The sequence below is a fragment of the Myxine glutinosa genome, chromosome 6, assembly GCF_964187855.1.
Source record: "Myxine glutinosa chromosome 6, kmMyxGlut1.1, whole genome shotgun sequence".
In the NCBI taxonomy this organism is placed as follows: domain Eukaryota; kingdom Metazoa; phylum Chordata; class Myxini; order Myxiniformes; family Myxinidae; genus Myxine; species Myxine glutinosa.
Window position 1 is genome coordinate 186,193,648 of NC_136266.1, and position 22,209 is coordinate 186,215,856.

At 31.8% G+C, this 22,209-nt stretch overlaps 1 protein-coding gene across 5 annotated transcripts in view; it reads left to right on the forward strand.

Annotated features, from left to right (window-relative positions):
* Positions 1–22,209, forward strand: part of YLPM1 (YLP motif containing 1) — a 201,536-nt gene that overhangs the window by 30,445 nt on the left and 148,882 nt on the right. For all 5 annotated transcript variants that reach the window (XR_013623920.1, XR_013623921.1, XM_078781005.1 and 2 more), the window contains exons 2-3: positions 19,355–21,073; positions 21,568–22,139. Coding sequence is in view for 3 of the 5 variants with exons in the window: in XM_078781005.1 (XP_078637131.1) it covers positions 19,355–21,073; positions 21,568–22,139 (2,291 nt within the window). In the remaining 2 variants the exon portion in view is untranslated. The remainder of the gene's footprint in view (positions 1–19,354; positions 21,074–21,567; positions 22,140–22,209) is intronic.

Here is a 22,209-nt window from a genome sequence, read left to right on the forward strand (position 1 = left end):
CAAGATAATATCAATCAGGATATCAAGATAATATCAATCAGGATATCAAGATAATATCAATCAGGATATCAAGATAATATCAATCAGGATATCAAGATAATATCAATCAGGATATCAAGATAATATCAATCAGGATATCAAGGTAATATCAATCAGGATATCAAGATAATATCAATCGGGATATCAAGATAATATCAATCAGGATATCAAGATAATATCAATCAAGATATCAAGATAATATCAATCAGGATATCAAGATAATATCAATCAGGATATCAAGATAATATCAATCAGGATATCAATATAATATCAATCAGGATATCAATATAATATCAATCAGGATATCAAGATAATATCAATCAGGATATCAAGATAATATCAATCAAGACATCAAGATAATATCAATCAGGATATCAAGATAATATCAATCAAGATATCAAGATAATATCAATCAGGATATCAAGATAATATCAATCAGGATATCAAGATAATATCAATCAGGCTATCAAGATAATATCAATCAGTTTGTCAAGATAATATCAATCAGGATATCAAGATAATATCAATCAGGATATCAAGATAATATTAATCAAGATAATATCAATCAGGATGTCAAGATAATATCAATCAGGATATCAAGATAATATCAATCAGGATATCAAGATAATATCAATCAGGATATTAAGATAATATCAATCAGGATATCAAGATAATATCAAGATAATATCAATCAGGATATCAAGATAATATCAATCAGGATATCAAGATAATATCAATCAGGATATCAAGATAATATTAATCAGGATATCAAGACAACATCAATCAGGATATCAAGATAATATCAATCAGGATATCAAGATAACATCAATCAGGATATCAAGATAATATCAATCAGGATATCAAGATAATATCAATCAGCATATCAAGATAATATCAATCAGGATATCAAGATAATATCAATCAGGATATCAAGATAACATCAATCAGGATATCAAGATAATATCAATCAGGATATCAAGATAACATCAATCAGGATATCAAGATAATATCAATCAGGATATCAAGATAATATCAATCAGGATATCAAGATAATATCAATCAGGATATCAAGATAACATCAATCAGGATATCAAGGTAATATCAATCAAGATATCAAGATAATATCAATCAGGATATCAAGATAATATCAATCAGGATATCAAGATAATATCAATCAAGATATCAAGATAATATCAATCAGGATATCAAGATAATATCAATCAGGATATCAAGATAATATCAATCAGGATATCAAGATAATATCAATCAGCATATCAAGATAATATCAATCAGGATATCAAGGTAATATCAATCAGGATATCAAGATAATATCAATCAAGATATCAAGATAATATCAATCAGGATATCAAGATAATATCAATCAGGATATCAAGATAATATCAATCAGGATATCAAGGTAATATCAATCAGGATATCAAGATAATATCAATCAGCATATCAAGATAATATCAATCAGCATATCAAGATAATATCAATCAGGATATCAAGATAATATCAATCAGGATATCAAGATAATATCAATCAGCATATCAAGATAATATTAATCACGATATCAAGATAATATCAATCAGGATATCAAGATAATATTAATCAGGATATCAAGATAATATCAATCAGGATATCAAGATAATATCAATCAGCATATCAAGATAATATTAATCAGGATATCAAGATAATATCAATCAGGATATCAAGATAATATCAATCAGGATATCAAGATAATATCAATCAGGATATCAAGATAATATCAATCAGCATATCAAGATAATATCAATCAGGATATCAAGATAATATCAATCAGGATATCAAGATAATATCAATCAGCATATCAAGATAATATCAATCAGGATATCAAGATAATATCAATCAGCATATCAAGATAATATTAATCACGATATCAAGATAATATCAATCAGGATATCAAGATAATATCAATCAGGATATCAAGATAATATCAATCAGGATATCAATATAATATCAATCAGGATATCAAGATAATATCAATCAGGATATCAAGATAATATCAATCAGGATATCAAGATAATATCAATCAGGATATCAAGATAATATCAATCAGGATATCAAGATAATATCAATCAGGATATCAAGATAATATCAATCAGGATATCAAGATAATATCAATCAGGATATCAAGATAATATCAATCAGGATATCAAGATAATATCAATCAGGATATCAATATAATATCAATCAGGATATCAAGATAATATCAATCAGGATATCAAGATAATATCAATCAGGATATCAAGATAATATCAATCAGGATATCAAGATAATATCAATCAGGATATCAAGATAATATCAATCAGGATATCATGGTAATATCAATCAGGATATCAAGATAATATCAATCAGGATATCAAGATAATATCAATTAGGATATCAAGATAATATCAATCAGGATATCAAGATAATATTAATCTAGATATCAAGATAATATCAATCAGGATATCAAGATAATATCAATCAGGATATCAAGATAATATCAATCAGGATATCAAGATAATATCAATCAGGATATCAAAATAATATCAATCAGGATATCAAGATAATATCAATCAGGATATCAAGATAATATCAATCAGGATATCAAGATAATATCAATCAGGATATCAAGATAATATCAATCAGGATATCAAGATAATATCAATCAGGATATCAAGATAATATCAATCAGGATATCAAGATAATATCAATCTAGATATCAAGATAATATCAATCAGGATATCAAGATAATATCAATCAGGATATCAAGATAATATCAATCAGGATATCAAGGTAATATCAATCAGGATATCAAGATAATATCAATCAGGATATCAAGATAATATCAATCAGGATATCAAGATAATATCAATCAGGATATCAAGATAATATCAATCTAGATATCAAGATAATATCAATCAGGATATCAAGATAATATCAATCAGGATATCAAGATAATATCAATCAGGATATCAAGATAATATCAATCAGGATATCAAGATAATATCAATCAGGATATCAAGATAATATCAACCAGGATATCAAGATAATATCAATCAGGATATCAAGATAATATCAATCAGGATATCAAGATAATATCAATCAGGATATCAAGATAATATCAATCAGGATATCAAGATAATATCAATCAGGATATCAAGGTAATATCAATCAGGATATCAAGCTAATATCAATCAGGATATCAAGATAATATCAATCAGGATATCAAGGTAATATCAATCAGGATATCAAGATAATATCAATCAGGATATCAAGATAATATCAATCAGGATATCAAGATAATATCAATCAGGATATCAAGATAATATCAATCAGGATATCAAGATAATATCAATCAGGATATCAAGATAATATCAATCAGGATATCAAGATAATATCAATCAGGATATCAAGATAATATCAATCAGGATATCAAGATAATATCAATCAGGATATCAAGATAATATCAATCAGGATATCAAGATAATATCAATCAGGATATCAAGATAATATCAATCAGGATATCAAGATAATATCAATCAGGATATCAAGATAATATCAATCAGGATATCAAGATAATATCAATCAGGATATCAAAATAATATCAATCAGGATATCAAGATAATATCAATCAGGATATCAAGATAATATCAATCAGGATATCAAGATAATATCAATCAGGATATCATGGTAATATCAATCAGGATATCAAGATAATATCAATCAGGATATCAAGATAATATCAATCAGGATATCAAGATAATATCAATCAGGATATCAAGATAATATTAATCTAGATATCAAGATAATATCAATCAGGATATCAAGATAATATCAATCAGGATATCAAGATAATATCAATCAGGATATCAAGGTAATATCAATCAGGATATCAAGATAATATCAATCAGGATATCAAGATAATATCAATCAGGATATCAAGATAATATCAATCAGGATATCAAGATAATATCAATCAGGATATCAAGATAATATCAATCAGGATATCAAGATAATATCAATCAGGATATCAAGATAATATCAATCAGGATATCAAGATAATATCAATCAGGATATCAAGATAATATCAATCAGGATATCAAGATAATATCAATCAGGATATCAAGATAATATCAATCAGGATATCAAGATAATATCAATCAGGATATCAAGATAATATCAATCAGGATATCAAGATAATATCAATCAGGATATCAAGATAATATCAATCAGGATATCAAGATAATATCAATCAGGATATCAAAATAATATCAATCAGGATATCAAGATAATATCAATCAGGATATCAAGATAATATCAATCAGGATATCAAGATAATATCAATCAGGATATCAAGATAATATCAATCAGGATATGAAGATAATATCAATCACGATATCAAGATAATATCAATCAAGATAATATCAATCAGGATATCAAGATAATATCAATCAGGATATCAAGATAATATCAATCAAGATATCAAGATAATATCAATCAGGATATCAAGATAATATCAATCAGGATATCAAGAAAATATCAATCAGGATATCAGGATAATATCAATCACGAGATCAAGATAATATCAATCAAGATATCAAGATAATATCAATCAGGATATCAAGATAATATCAATCAGGATATCAAGATAATATCAATCAGGATATCAAGATAATATCAATCAGGATATCAAGATAATATCAATCAGGATATCAAGATAATATCAATCAGGATATCAAGGTAATATCAATCAGGATATCAAGATAATATCAATCGGGATATCAAGATAATATCAATCAGGATATCAAGATAATATCAATCAAGATATCAAGATAATATCAATCAGGATATCAAGATAATATCAATCAGGATATCAAGATAATATCAATCAGGATATCAAGATAATATCAATCAGGATATCAATATAATATCAATCAGGATATCAAGATAATATCAATCAGGATATCAAGATAATATCAATCAAGACATCAAGATAATATCAATCAGGATATCAAGATAATATCAATCAAGATATCAAGATAATATCAATCAGGATATCAAGATAATATCAATCAGGATATCAAGATAATATCAATCAGGCTATCAAGATAATATCAATCAGTTTGTCAAGATAATATCAATCAGGATATCAAGATAATATCAATCAGGATATCAAGATAATATTAATCAAGATAATATCAATCAGGATGTCAAGATAATATCAATCAGGATATCAAGATAATATCAATCAGGATATCAAGATAATATCAATCAGGATATTAAGATAATATCAATCAGGATATCAAGATAATATCAATCAAGATATCAAGATAATATCAAGATAATATCAATCAGGATATCAAGATAATATCAATCAGGATATCAAGATAATATCAATCAGGATATCAAGATAATATTAATCAGGATATCAAGACAACATCAATCAGGATATCAAGATAATATCAATCAGGATATCAAGATAACATCAATCAGGATATCAAGATAATATCAATCAGGATATCAAGATAATATCAATCAGCATATCAAGATAATATCAATCAGGATATCAAGATAATATCAATCAGGATATCAAGATAACATCAATCAGGATATCAAGATAATATCAATCAGGATATCAAGATAACATCAATCAGGATATCAAGATAATATCAATCAGGATATCAAGATAATATCAATCAGGATATCAAGATAACATCAATCAGGATATCAAGGTAATATCAATCAAGATATCAAGATAATATCAATCAGGATATCAAGATAATATCAATCAGGATATCAAGATAATATCAATCAAGATATCAAGATAATATCAATCAGGATATCAAGATAATATCAATCAGGATATCAAGATAATATCAATCAGGATATCAAGATAATATCAATCAGCATATCAAGATAATATCAATCAGGATATCAAGATAATATCAATCAGGATATCAAGATAATATCAATCAAGATATCAAGATAATATCAATCAGGATATCAAGATAATATCAATCAGGATATCAAGATAATATCAATCAGGATATCAAGGTAATATCAATCAGGATATCAAGATAATATCAATCAGCATATCAAGATAATATCAATCAGCATATCAAGATAATATCAATCAGGATATCAAGATAATATCAATCAGGATATCAAGATAATATCAATCAGCATATCAAGATAATATTAATCACGATATCAAGATAATATCAATCAGGATATCAAGATAATATTAATCAGGATATCAAGATAATATCAATCAGGATATCAAGATAATATCAATCAGCATATCAAGATAATATTAATCAGGATATCAAGATAATATCAATCAGGATATCAAGATAATATCAATCAGGATATCAAGATAATATCAATCAGCATATCAAGATAATATCAATCAGGATATCAAGATAATATCAATCAGCATATCAAGATAATATCAATCAGGATATCAAGATAATATCAATCAGGATATCAAGATAATATCAATCAGCATATCAAGATAATATCAATCAGGATATCAAGATAATATCAATCAGCATATCAAGATAATATTAATCACGATATCAAGATAATATCAATCAGGATATCAAGATAATATCAATCAGGATATCAAGATAATATCAATCAGGATATCAATATAATATCAATCAGGATATCAAGATAATATCAATCAGGATATCAAGATAATATCAATCAGGATATCAAGATAATATCAATCAGGATATCAAGATAATATCAATCAGGATATCAAGATAATATCAATCAGGATATCAAGATAATATCAATCAGGATATCAAGATAATATCAATCAGGATATCAAGATAATATCAATCAGGATATCAAGATAATATCAATCAGGATATCAAGATAATATCAATCAGGATATCAAGATAATATCAATCAGGATATCAAGATAATATCAATCAGGATATCAAGATAATATCAATCAGGATATCAAGATAATATCAATCAGGATATCAAGATAATATCAATCAGGATATCATGGTAATATCAATCAGGATATCAAGATAATATCAATCAGGATATCAAGATAATATCAATTAGGATATCAAGATAATATCAATCAGGATATCAAGATAATATTAATCTAGATATCAAGATAATATCAATCAGGATATCAAGATAATATCAATCAGGATATCAAGATAATATCAATCAGGATATCAAGATAATATCAATCAGGATATCAAAATAATATCAATCAGGATATCAAGATAATATCAATCAGGATATCAAGATAATATCAATCAGGATATCAAGATAATATCAATCAGGATATCAAGATAATATCAATCAGGATATCAAGATAATATCAATCAGGATATCAAGATAATATCAATCTAGATATCAAGATAATATCAATCAGGATATCAAGATAATATCAATCAGGATATCAAGATAATATCAATCAGGATATCAAGGTAATATCAATCAGGATATCAAGATAATATCAATCAGGATATCAAGATAATATCAATCAGGATATCAAGATAATATCAATCAGGATATCAAGATAATATCAATCTAGATATCAAGATAATATCAATCAGGATATCAAGATAATATCAATCAGGATATCAAGATAATATCAATCAGGATATCAAGATAATATCAATCAGGATATCAAGATAATATCAATCAGGATATCAAGATAATATCAATCAGGCTATCAAGATAATATCAATCAGGATATCAAGATAATATCAATCAGGATATCAAGATAATATCAATCAGGATATCAAGATAATATCAATCAGGATATCAAGATAATATCAATCAGGATATCAAAATAATATCAATCAGGATATCAAGATAATATCAATCAGGATATCAAGATAATATCAATCAGGATATCAAGATAATATCAATCAGGATATCAAGATAATATCAATCAGGATATCATGGTAATATCAATCAGGATATCAAGATAATATCAATCAGGATATCAAGATAATATCAATCAGGATATCAAGATAATATCAATCAGGATATCAAGATAATATTAATCTAGATATCAAGATAATATCAATCAGGATATCAAGATAATATCAATCAGGATATCAAGATAATATCAATCAGGATATCAAGGTAATATCAATCAGGATATCAAGGTAATATCAATCAGGATATCAAGATAATATCAATCAGGATATCAAGATAATATCAATCAGGATATCAAGATAATATCAATCAGGATATCAAGATAATATCAATCAGGATATCAAGATAATATCAATCAGGATATCAAGATATCAATCAGGATATCAAAATAATATCAATCAGGATATCAAGATAATATCAATCAGGATATCAAGATAATATCAATCAGGATATCAAGATAATATCAATCAGGATATCATGGTAATATCAATCAGGATATCAAGATAATATCAATCAGGATATCAAGATAATATTAATCTAGATATCAAGATAATATCAATCAGGATATCAAGATAATATCAATCAGGATATCAAGATAATATCAATCAGGATATCAAGGTAATATCAATCAGGATATCAAGATAATATCAAGCAGGATATCAAGATAATATCAATCAGGATATCAAGATAATATCAATCAGGATATCAAGATAATATCAATCAGGATATCAAGATAATATCAATCAGGATATCAAGATAATATCAATCAGGATATCAAGATAATATCAATCAGGATATCAAGATAATATCAATCAGGATATCAAGATAATATCAATCAGGATATCAAGATAATATCAATCAGGATATCAAGATAATATCAATCAGGATATCAAGATAATATCAATCAGGATGTCAAGATAATATCAATCAGGATATCAAGATAATATCAATCAGGATATCAAGATAATATCAATCAGGATATCAAAATAATATCAATCAGGATATCAAGATAATATCAATCAGGATATCAAGATAATATCAATCAAGATATCAAGATAATATCAATCAGGATATCAAGATAATATCAATCAGGATATCAAGATAATATCAATCAGGATATCAAGATAATATCAATCAGGATATCAAGATAATATCAATCAGGATATCAAGATAATATCAATCAGGATATCAAGATAATATCAATCAAGATATCAAGATAATATCAATCAGGATATCAAGATAATATCAATCAGGATATCAAGATAATATCAATCAGGATATCAAGATAATATCAATCAGGATATCAAGATAATATCAATCAGGATGTCAAGGTAATATCAATCAGGATATCAAGATAATATCAATCAAGATATCAAGATAATATCAATCAGGATATCAAGATAATATCAATCAGGATATCAAGATAATATCAATCAGGATATCAAGATAATATCAATCAGGATATCAAGGTAATATCAATCAGGATATCAAGGTAATGTCAATCAGGATATCAAGATAATATCAATCAGGATATCAAGATAATATCAATCAGGATATCAAGATAATATCAATCAGGATATCAAGATAATATCAATCAGGATATCAAGATAATATCAATCAGGATATCAAGATAATATCAATCAGGATATCAAGATAATATCAATCAGGATATCAAGATAATATCAATCAGGATATCAAGATAATATCAATCAGGATATCAAGATAATATCAATCAGGATATCAAGATAATATCAATCAAGATATCAAGATAATATCAATCAGGATATCAAGATAATATCAATCAGGATATCAAGATAATATCAATCAGGATATCAAGATAATATCAATCAGGATATCAAGATAATATCAATCAGGATAGCAAGATAATATCAATCAGGATATCAAGATAATATCAATCAGGATATCAAGATAATATCAATCAGGATATCAAGATAATATCAATCAAGATATCAAGATAATATCAATCAGGATATCAAGATAATATCAATCAAGATATCAAGATAATATCAATCAGGATATCAATATAATATCAATCAGGATATCAAGATAATATCAATCAGGATATCAAGATAATATCAATCAGGATATCATGATAATATCAATCAGGATATCAAGATAATATCAATCAGGATATCAAGATAATATAAATCAGGATATCAAGATAATATCAATCAGGATATCAAGATAATATCAATCAGGATATCAAGATAATATCAATCAGGATATCAAGATAATATCAATCAGGCTATCAAGATAATATTAATCTAGATATCAAGATAATATCAATCAGGATATCAAGATAATATCAATCAGGATATCAAGATAATATCAATCAGGATATCAAGATAATATCAATCAGGATATCAAGATAATATCAATCAGGATATCAAGATAATATTAATCAGGATATAAAGATAATATCAATCAAGATAATATTAATCAGGATATCAAGATAATATCATCAATCAATCAAGATAATATCACCAAGCAATAAAGATAATATCATCAAGATAATATCAATCAAGATATCAAGATAATATCAATCAGGATATCAAGATAATATCAATCAGGATATCAAGATAATATCAATCAGGATATCAAGATGATATCAATCAAGATAATATTATAAACCAATCAAGATAATATCAATCAAGATATCAAGATAACATCAATCAGGATATCAAGATAATATCAATCACGATATCAAGATAATATCAATCAGGATATCAAGATAATATCAATCAGGATATCAAGATGATATCAATCAAGATAATATTATAAACCAATCAAGATAATATCATCAATCAATCAAGATAATATCAATCAAGATATCAAGATAATATCAATCAGGATATCAAGATAATATCAATCAGGATATCAAGATAATATCAATCAGGATATCAAGATAATATCAATCAGGATATCAAGATAATATCAATCAGGATATCAAGATAATATCAATCAGGATATCAAGATAATATCAATCAGGATATCAAGATAATATCAATCAGGATATCAAGATAATATCAATCTGGATATCAAGATAATATCAATCAGGATATCAAGATAATATCAATCAGGATATCAAGATAATATCAATCACGATATCAAGATAATATCAATCACGATATCAAGATAATATCAATCAAGATAATATCAATCAGGATATCAAGATAATATCAATCAGGATATCAAGATAATATCAATCAAGATATCAAGATAATATCAATCAGGATATCAAGAAAATATCAATCAGGATATCAGGATAATATCAATCACGAGATCAAGATAATATCAATCAAGATATCAAGATAATATCAATCAGGATATCAAGATAATATCAATCAGGATATCAAGATAATATCAATCAGGATATCAAGATAATATCAATCAGGATATCAAGATAATATCAATCAGGAAATCAAGATAATATCAATCAGGATATCAAGGTAATATCAATCAGGATATCAAGATAATATCAATCGGGATATCAAGATAATATCAATCAGGATATCAAGATAATATCAATCAAGATATCAAGATAATATCAATCAGGATATCAAGATAATATCAATCAGGATATCAAGATAATATCAATCAGGATATCAAGATAATATCAATCAGGATATCAATATAATATCAATCAGGATATCAAGATAATATCAATCAGGATATCAAGATAATATCAATCAAGACATCAAGATAATATCAATCAGGATATCAAGATAATATCAATCAAGATATCAAGATAATATCAATCAGGATATCAAGATAATATCAATCAGGATATCAAGATAATATCAATCAGGCTATCAAGATAATATCAATCAGGATGTCAAGATAATATCAATCAGGATATCAAGATAATATCAATCAGGATATCAAGATAATATTAATCAAGATAATATCAATCAGGATATCAAGATAATATCAATCAGGATATCAAGATAATATCAATCAGGATATCAAGATAATATCAATCAGGGTATTAAGATAATATCAATCAGGATATCAAGATAATATCAATCAAGATATCAAGATAATATCAATCAAGATATCAAGATAATATCAAGATAACATCAATCAGGATATCAAGATAATATCAATCAGGATATCAAGATAACATCAATCAGGATATCAAGATAATAACAATCAGGATATCAAGATAATATTAATCAGGATATCAAGACAACATCAATCAGGATATCAAGATAATATCAATCAGGATATCAAGATAACATCAATCAGGATATCAAGATAATATCAATCAGGATATCAAGATAATATCAATCAGCATATCAAGATAATATCAATCAGGATATCAAGATAATATCAATCAGGATATCAAGATAACATCAATCAGGATATCAAGATAATATCAATCAGGATATCAAGATAACATCAATCAGGATATCAAGATAATATCAATCAGGATATCAAGATAATATCAGGATATCAAGATAATATCAATCAGGATATCAAGATAACATCAATCAGGATATCAAGGTAATATCAATCAAGATATCAAGATAATATCAATCAGGATATCAAGATAATATCAATCAGGATATCAAGATAATATCAATCAAGATATCAAGATAATATCAATCAGGATATCAAGATAATATCAATCAGGATATCAAGATAATATCAATCAGGATATCAAGATAATATCAATCAGCATATCAAGATAATATCAATCAGGATATCAAGATAATATCAATCAGGATATCAAGATAATATCAATCAAGATAATATCAATCAGGATATCAAGATAATATCAATCAGGATATCAAGATAATATCAATCAGGATATCAAGGTAATATCAATCAGGATATCAAGATAATATCAATCAGCATATCAAGATAATATCAATCAGCATATCAAGATAATATCAATCAAGATAATATCAATCAGGATATCAAGATAATATCAATCAGGATATCAAGATAATATCAATCAGGATATCAAGGTAATATCAATCAGGATATCAAGATAATATCAATCAGGATATCAAGGTAATATCAATCAGGATATCAAGATAATATCAATCAGCATATCAAGATAATATCAATCAGGATATCAAGATAATATCAATCAGGATATCAAGATAACATCAATCAGGATATCAAGGTAATATCAATCAAGATATCAAGATAATATCAATCAGGATATCAAGATAATATCAATCAGGATATCAAGATAATATTAATCAAGATAATATCAATCAGGATATCAAGATAATATCAATCAGGATATCAAGATAATATCAATCAGGATATCAAGATAATATCAATCAGGGTATTAAGATAATATCAATCAGGATATCAAGATAATATCAATCAAGATATCAAGATAATATCAATCAAGATATCAAGATAATATCAAGATAACATCAATCAGGATATCAAGATAATATCAATCAGGATATCAAGATAACATCAATCAGGATATCAAGATAATAACAATCAGGATATCAAGATAATATTAATCAGGATATCAAGACAACATCAATCAGGATATCAAGATAATATCAATCAGGATATCAAGATAACATCAATCAGGATATCAAGATAATATCAATCAGGATATCAAGATAATATCAATCAGCATATCAAGATAATATCAATCAGGATATCAAGATAATATCAATCAGGATATCAAGATAACATCAATCAGGATATCAAGATAATATCAATCAGGATATCAAGATAACATCAATCAGGATATCAAGATAATATCAATCAGGATATCAAGATAATATCAGGATATCAAGATAATATCAATCAGGATATCAAGATAACATCAATCAGGATATCAAGGTAATATCAATCAAGATATCAAGATAATATCAATCAGGATATCAAGATAATATCAATCAGGATATCAAGATAATATCAATCAAGATATCAAGATAATATCAATCAGGATATCAAGATAATATCAATCAGGATATCAAGATAATATCAATCAGGATATCAAGATAATATCAATCAGCATATCAAGATAATATCAATCAGGATATCAAGATAATATCAATCAGGATATCAAGATAATATCAATCAAGATAATATCAATCAGGATATCAAGATAATATCAATCAGGATATCAAGATAATATCAATCAGGATATCAAGGTAATATCAATCAGGATATCAAGATAATATCAATCAGCATATCAAGATAATATCAATCAGCATATCAAGATAATATCAATCAGGATATCAAGATATCAATCAGGATATCAAGATAATATCAATCAGCATATCAAGATAATATTAATCACGATATCAAGATAATATCAATCAGGATATCAAGATAATATCAATCAGGATATCAAGATAATATCAATCAGGATATCAAGATAATATCAATCAGCATATCAAGATAATATTAATCAGGATATCAAGATAATATCAATCAGGATATCAAGATAATATCAATCAGGATATCAAGATAATATCAATCAGCATATCAAGATAATATCAATCAGGATATCAAGATAATATCAATCAGCATATCAAGATAATATCAATCAGGATATCAAGATAATATCAATCAGGATATCAAGATAATATCAATCAGCATATCAAGATAATATCAATCAGGATATCAAGATAATATCAATCAAGATAATATCAATCAGGATATCAAGATAATATCAATCAGGATATCAAGATAATATCAATCAGGATATCAAGGTAATATCAATCAGGATATCAAGATAATATCAATCAGCATATCAAGATAATATCAATCAGCATATCAAGATAATCTCAATCAGGATATCAAGATAATATCAATCAGGATATCAAGATAATATCAATCAGCATATCAAGATAATATTAATCACGATATCAAGATAATATCAATCAGGATATCAAGATAATATCAATCAGGATATCAAGATAATATCAATCAGGATATCAAGATAATATCAATCAGCATATCAAGATAATATTAATCAGGATATCAAGATAATATCAATCAGGATATCAAGATAATATCAATCAGGATATCAAGATAATATCAATCAGCATATCAAGATAATATCAATCAGGATATCAAGATAATATCAATCAGCATATCAAGATAATATCAATCAGGATATCAAGATAATATCAATCAGGATATCAAGATAATATCAATCAGCATATCAAGATAATATCAATCAGGATATCAAGATAATATCAATCAGCATATCAAGATAATATTAATCACGATATCAAGATAATATCAATCAGGATATCAAGATAATATCAATCAGGATATCAAGATAATATCAATCAGGATATCAAGATAATATTAATCAGGATATCAAGATAATATCAATCAGGATATCAAGATAATATCAATCACGATATCAAGATAATATCAATCAGGATATCAAGATAATATCAATCAGGATATCAAGATAATATTAATCAGGCTATCAAGATAATATCAATCAGGATATCAAAATAATATCAATCAGGATATCAAGATAATATCAATCAGGATATCAAGATGATATCAATCAGGCTATCAAGATAATATCAATCAGACTATCAAGATAATATCAATCAAGATAATATCAATCAGGATATCAAGATAATATTAATCAGGCTGTCAAGATAATATCAATCAGGCTATCAAGATAATATCAATCAGGATATCAAGATGATATCAATCAGGATATCAAGATAATATCAATCAGGCTATCAAGATAATATCAATCAAGATATCAAGATAATATCAATCAAGATATCAAGATAATATCAATCAGGATATCAAGATGATATCAATCAGGATATCAAGATAATATCAATCAGGCTATCAAGATAATATCAATCAAGATATCAAGATAATATCAATCAAGATATCAAGATAATATCAATCAGGATATCAAGATGATATCAATCAGGATATCAAGATAATATCAATCAGGCTATCAAGATAATATCAATCAAGATATCAAGATAATATCAATCAGGATATCAAGATAATATCAATCAAGATATCAAGATAATATCAATCAGGATATCAAGATGATATCAATCAGGCTATCAAGATAATATCAATCAGGATATCAAGATAATATCAATCAGGATATCAAGATAATATCAATCAGGATATCAAGATAATATCAATCAGGATATCAAGATAATATCAATCAGGATATCAAGATGATATCAATCAGGCTATCAAGATAATATCAATCAGACTATCAAGATAATATCAATCAAGATAATATCAATCAGGATATCAAGATAATATTAATCAGGCTGTCAAGATAATATCAATCAGGCTATCAAGATAATATCAATCAGGATATCAAGATGATATCAATCAGGATATCAAGATAATATCAATCAGGCTATCAAGATAATATCAATCAAGATATCAAGATAATATCAATCAAGATATCAAGATAATATCAATCAGGATATCAAGATGATATCAATCAGGATATCAAGATAATATCAATCAGGCTATCAAGATAATATCAATCAAGATATCAAGATAATATCAATCAAGATATCAAGATAATATCAATCAGGATATCAAGATGATATCAATCAGGATATCAAGATAATATCAATCAGGCTATCAAGATAATATCAATCAAGATATCAAGATAATATCAATCAGGATATCAAGATAATATCAATCAAGATATCAAGATAATATCAATCAAGATATCAAGAAAATATCAAGCAGGATATCAAGATAATATCAATCAGGATATCAAGATAATATCAATCAGGATATCAAGATAATATTAATCACGATATCAAGATAATATCAATCAGGCTATCAAGATTATATCAATCAAGATATCAAGATAATATCAAGCAGGATATCAAGATAATATCAATCAAGATATCAAGATAATATCAATCAGGATATCAAGATAATATCAATCAGGATATCAAGATATTATCTTGATATCCTGATTGATATTATCAATCAAGATATCAAGATAATATCAATCAGGATATCAAGATAATATCAATCAAGATAATATTGTTACGGAACAAAGGCGGGAAAATATACGCGTTTCTCGCACGGCTCGGTGGTTCCTCACAGCGCTATCAATCAGTGGCGTGCTTTCACTTGCGTAACTCAATAGAGGGTTTTCCTCAAGCTCAACCGAGCGTTTAACTGTTCAAGCGCCTCTCCCCTCAAAACTGAGAACTCCTTTCAGGGCACCTCTCCTCAGAACTTGTTCAGCTCTCAAGCGCCTCTCCCATAACTGGGGTGGGGGCTTTGCGCAAAGGGTTTTATTGCCACGCCCTTAGTCCGCATCGAATGTTCTAACCACGCCTTTTGACGCAGTGCTAAGCCACTCCCTTTGAGCCCTGATTGGCGGCTCGCGCTTACCGTCGGCTTCTCCTCCGCCTTACTTCGGCCTGCCTCGACTTGTCAGGCCGGCCTCATGTTAATTTGCGCCCAAAACCACAGTATCGAGGCGGCATAAGCAATCGAAGGACCTAATTCTTATTATTCTACTCAACGCAAAACTAGCACAGGAAAAGGACTATGGTTACATTTACTAAGACATAACTGAACTATCGCGAGGCTACGTGTTGTAGTGTGACTAAACTATGAGGGGGAAATTAACCTTTATTTGTAAAAAAACTCAAAACCGCAACAATATTATAAACCAATCAAGATAATATTGTTACGGATCCGGGGGACGGCACTCCCGTTAGCAAGGGGGGGGGGGGGGGGTAAATCCCCTTGTCGTGTTAAGCTGGCCATCCGACCGGTCCTGGGGGTATGACGTCGCGCCCGGTCAGCGCTGAATAGGGTAGTAGGCCAAATATTCCTATGACCTAAGTACCAGCGCCTTCCGGTATGCGAGGAAATACTCCCGCCCGGGCCGCAGCGTAATAGGTGGATTGCGCCGAGCGAAGCGAGCTGCGACGCTGGCCGTTAACAAGAGACTAAACCCGATTGTAAGCGGTTCGGCCGAAATCGCGCCACAGGTACTCAATGGGGAAATCACTAAAGTGATCGGATGAGAAAGAAACCAAAGTAAGAGGAGGAACAGGTATTTATTAACTAACGATACAAAACCAAGGAAAGAGAAGGAACGAAAGCAATATACAGAAGAAGAAGAAGACAGCGCAAACCCTTAAACGGTCTTACTTATACCCCGGACAACACAAACAGCACAAACTCACGTACACAAATGGGAAATTGCAGGCAGGAATGGCTGGAGGGATGAGAAGGGCAGACGGTCCACAGAGCTGGCAGCAGGGAGGTCCGGGGGTCGCGGCACGACGTCGGTGCCCCGCGTGCACGCCCTCGCCCTTGGTTCAGTGGCGAAAACCCGGTCGTCAGTGCTGGTTGGTATCGCCCACGAGCGTGCTGACTCTCACTCGCCGCTGGTTGTTCGCGCCAAGAAAATGAATGGTCGATCCTCTCTCCCTCCTCTCTCAACTTCTTGGGTCGTGCTCCCTCACTCATCTGCTCCCTCACTCATCTGCTCCCTCAGTCATCTGCTCCCTCAGTCATCTGCCACGAAAAGGCTTGCGCTTATATTGCGCGTGGTGCGATCAAGCCGCCAACTCCGATGACACGCCTACCGGTTGGCTCACCTCGGCGCTGGTTGGTCGGCAAGGGCTCTCTGGCTCCACCTTTGATGACGAGGTGGTGCCACGCCCGTGCTCTGGCGGCTCCTCCGCCCTTCTCTCCGTTCTTGGCCTCGTGCGTAATGGAGTTTGGGGCGAATAAAACAGCCCAATGCAACGGCGGCGAAAGCCGCCGAAAACAGCCCAACTGTTACTGGTACTTTTGAAGAGATGATTGGGGAACTGAAAGTGACCTATCTTATTTGATTGATGCAACGTAGAGTCAACTATTGGAAACACAGCCTTACCTGGAACACATAATAATGACATAACTATAGAGAGGTCCTAAAGTGTCCTACGTGTTGTACATGGACTAACTAAGGTGCAATCTTTAATTAACAGCCAATTAAGGGGACATGTACACAGGGGTCATTTATAAGGGAATTTACTACTAAATTTACATGTGAAGGTTCTAAAAACCGTAACACAGCACCCTCATTCGGGCCGAAAAAAACTTTAACTTAATGTGACACGCAGGTGTAATACCCCTCTACTATTAACCTTGCCCTTGATTGCGACAGTTTTAAAACACAATTAAGTATGTCCCGCCTGCTACGTTGCATCCTGCCTAACAGATTCGCACCCACAGGATAACTGAATTGCGGAATGGTGTATACTGTTTATGGTGTAATTTATGGTGAATGGTGTAATTGAACTGTGTTTTGGCAAATCGAAGTAGAAGAAAAAGATCAATATAATTTGAAATTTTGTCTTTTATGTATCTTGTGCAGTCCCAGCTCGAGGCTGCGACAGACCCTGAGGAGGAAGAGCGTCTTCAACAACTGAAATATGCTGCAGCACAATGGCAGCAACAACAAAAGATGATGGAGATGCATCACATTCAGATGCAAATGCAAATGCAGATGCGGCCTCCACCACCATTGCCTACTCCTCCACATCTGCCACCACCTCCTCACTTGCCACTGCCTCCACATATTCCACCACCACCACCACCACCACCACCACCACCACCACCACCACTGCAACAGGGTCCTCCTCCACACTGTCCTCCTCCACAGTGTCCTCCTCCCCTGTGCTCACCACAGCAGACGCCTCCGCAGCAGGCGCCTCCACAGCAGGCGCCTCCGCAGCAGGCGCCTCCGCAACAGGCGCCTCCGCAACAGGCGCCTCCGCAACAGGCGCCTCCGCAACAGGCGCCTCCGCAACAGGCGCCTCCGCAGCAGAAGCCTCCGCAGCAGGCCCCTTCTAAGGTGCCTCCTCAGCAGGCACCTCCTCAGCAGGCTCCTCCACACCAGGCCTCTCCACACCAGCCATCTTCACAGCAGCTTGCTCCCCAGCAGCCACATACCCAGCAGCCGCCTCCCCAGCAGCTGCCTCCCCAACAGCCACCTCCCCAGCAGCTGCCAACACAGCCATCTTTGCAGCAGCCACCTCTGCAAAATCCTTCTCCACAACATCTGCCTCCGCGGCAGCCATCTCAACAGCAACTGACGCATCAATCAGCCCAGCAGTCACTGCGACCGCAATTGCTGTCACAGCAGTTTCCATTGCATCCACAGCAGTTTCCACTGCAGCCTCAACAGCAGCGCATGCAGCCACAACAGCATTCATCACAGCAGCAACAGCAGATGCAAGAGCAATCACTGCGGCCGCAGCAGCATTCGCCATGGCCGCAACAGTATCCACCGCGGCCACAACTGTATCCAGCACAGCCGCAACAGTATACACCACGGCCGCAACAGTATACACCACGGCCGCAACAGTATACACCACAGCCACAACAGTATCCAGCACAGCCGCAACAGTATCCAGCGCAGCTGCAACGACATCCAGCACAGCCACAACAGCATACACTGCAGCCACAACAGCAAACACCACGACTGCAACAACATCCAGCGCAGCCGCAACAGCATACACTGCAACAGCATCCAGTGCAGTCGCAACGGCATCCAGTGCATCCGCAACAACATGCACCACAGTCGCAACAGCATACACCACAATTGCAACAGCATGCTCCACAGCCGCAACAGCATACACTGCAGTCGCAACAGCATGCACCGCAGCCGCAACAGCATACACCGCAGCCGCAACAGCATACACCGCAGCCGCAACAGCATACACCGCAGTCGCAACAGCATACACCGCAGTCGCAACAGCATACACCGCAGTCGCAACAGCATACACCGCAGTCGCAACAGCATACACCGCAGTCGCAACAGCATACACCGCAGTCGCAACAGCATACACCGCAGTCGCAACAGCATACACCGCAGTCGCAACAGCATACACCGCAGTCGCAACAGCATACACCGCAGTCGCAACAGCATACACCGCAGTCGCAACAGCATACACCGCAGTCGCAACAGCATACACCGCAGTCGCAACAGCATACATCGCAGTCGCAACAGCATCCCCAGAAACTGCAACAGTGCCCAGAGTGGACGCCATTGCAGCCACTCATACAACAGTTGTCGAATTTTCAGGAAAAGGTACAATCTGTGAGGGCTTTTTGAGTGAAATAGTTGTAGTAGTTACATTATTTGTGGAGGCGGTGGTGGTGGTTAGGGTTTATGTGGATAGTGGCAGATACTTTGTGTTTGTAAGCAGTTGTATTAGCAGTTGTTTAAGATGCAATGGTAAATTGTGATAGCTCTGAGCAAATTCAAAGTTAAAAATTAAAGTTTTTGCCAAAGTATTTGTCATTGGGTGACCTGGCGTTTCGACTTAGTTGCTAAGAATAAAACCATCAGGTTTAATGGATATTACTTTTTTTTTTTACAGGAATTCTTTCAATTTTCACACTTGATTCAGTTTTGCATATTTTGTGAAACGTTTTCATTTGAAACATTTGTTTTTGTGTTTGTGATAATTTAGTACGAATCAAAGCAAAATGTGTGTTTTTGCCTGCTTGTTTTGCTGCTCATGCCTTTGCTTCTGTACATGCGTGCACCTGTCTTTCTCTCTGTGTCAATTTGTGGTGCAGCTGAACTCTCGAGACAATGTGCAGGAACTAGAGGCACAGCTTAAGAACCTGGACACCATGTATTCTTCTTGGGAGCAGCAGTTTTCTGCATGGAAGGAGCAGCATGGTTTGCACCCAAACCGCACCATGGTCGCCCAGTTTGAAAGCCAATGGCAGCAATGGAAAGAGCAGATTGAAACAACAAAGAAGATGATTCGTAATCGTATTGAGGAACAAAGTGGAGTGGAGAAAGCTACAACTAAAACACCTACCACCACAGAGGCAGCCAGCGAAAGCTGCCAATCTCCAGTCGCTTCTTCCACTGGTCATGTGAATACTGTGTCCCCTGGTTCTGAGGCAATCGTGGAAACCAAGCCTGCAGACTCACAGGATGCATTTTCATCAGGAGAGAAATGTCCCTTGCCCCCCCATGAACAACTGGCTACAAACAAAGAAATGTCAATTTCAAAAACGGACAAGGATGAGGGTTCCAACAATGGGGATAGCAGCCCCTCCAGATCAACCTTGGACATCACAAAGGACAATTTGTCCAGCCAGCCTAGTCCTCTCCTTCCAAACCCCGAAGGTCTCAAGTGAGTTGTCTATTCTGGCGAATTACTTCCAAAATTATCACTTTTACACAACTCATAAACCAAAACAGTC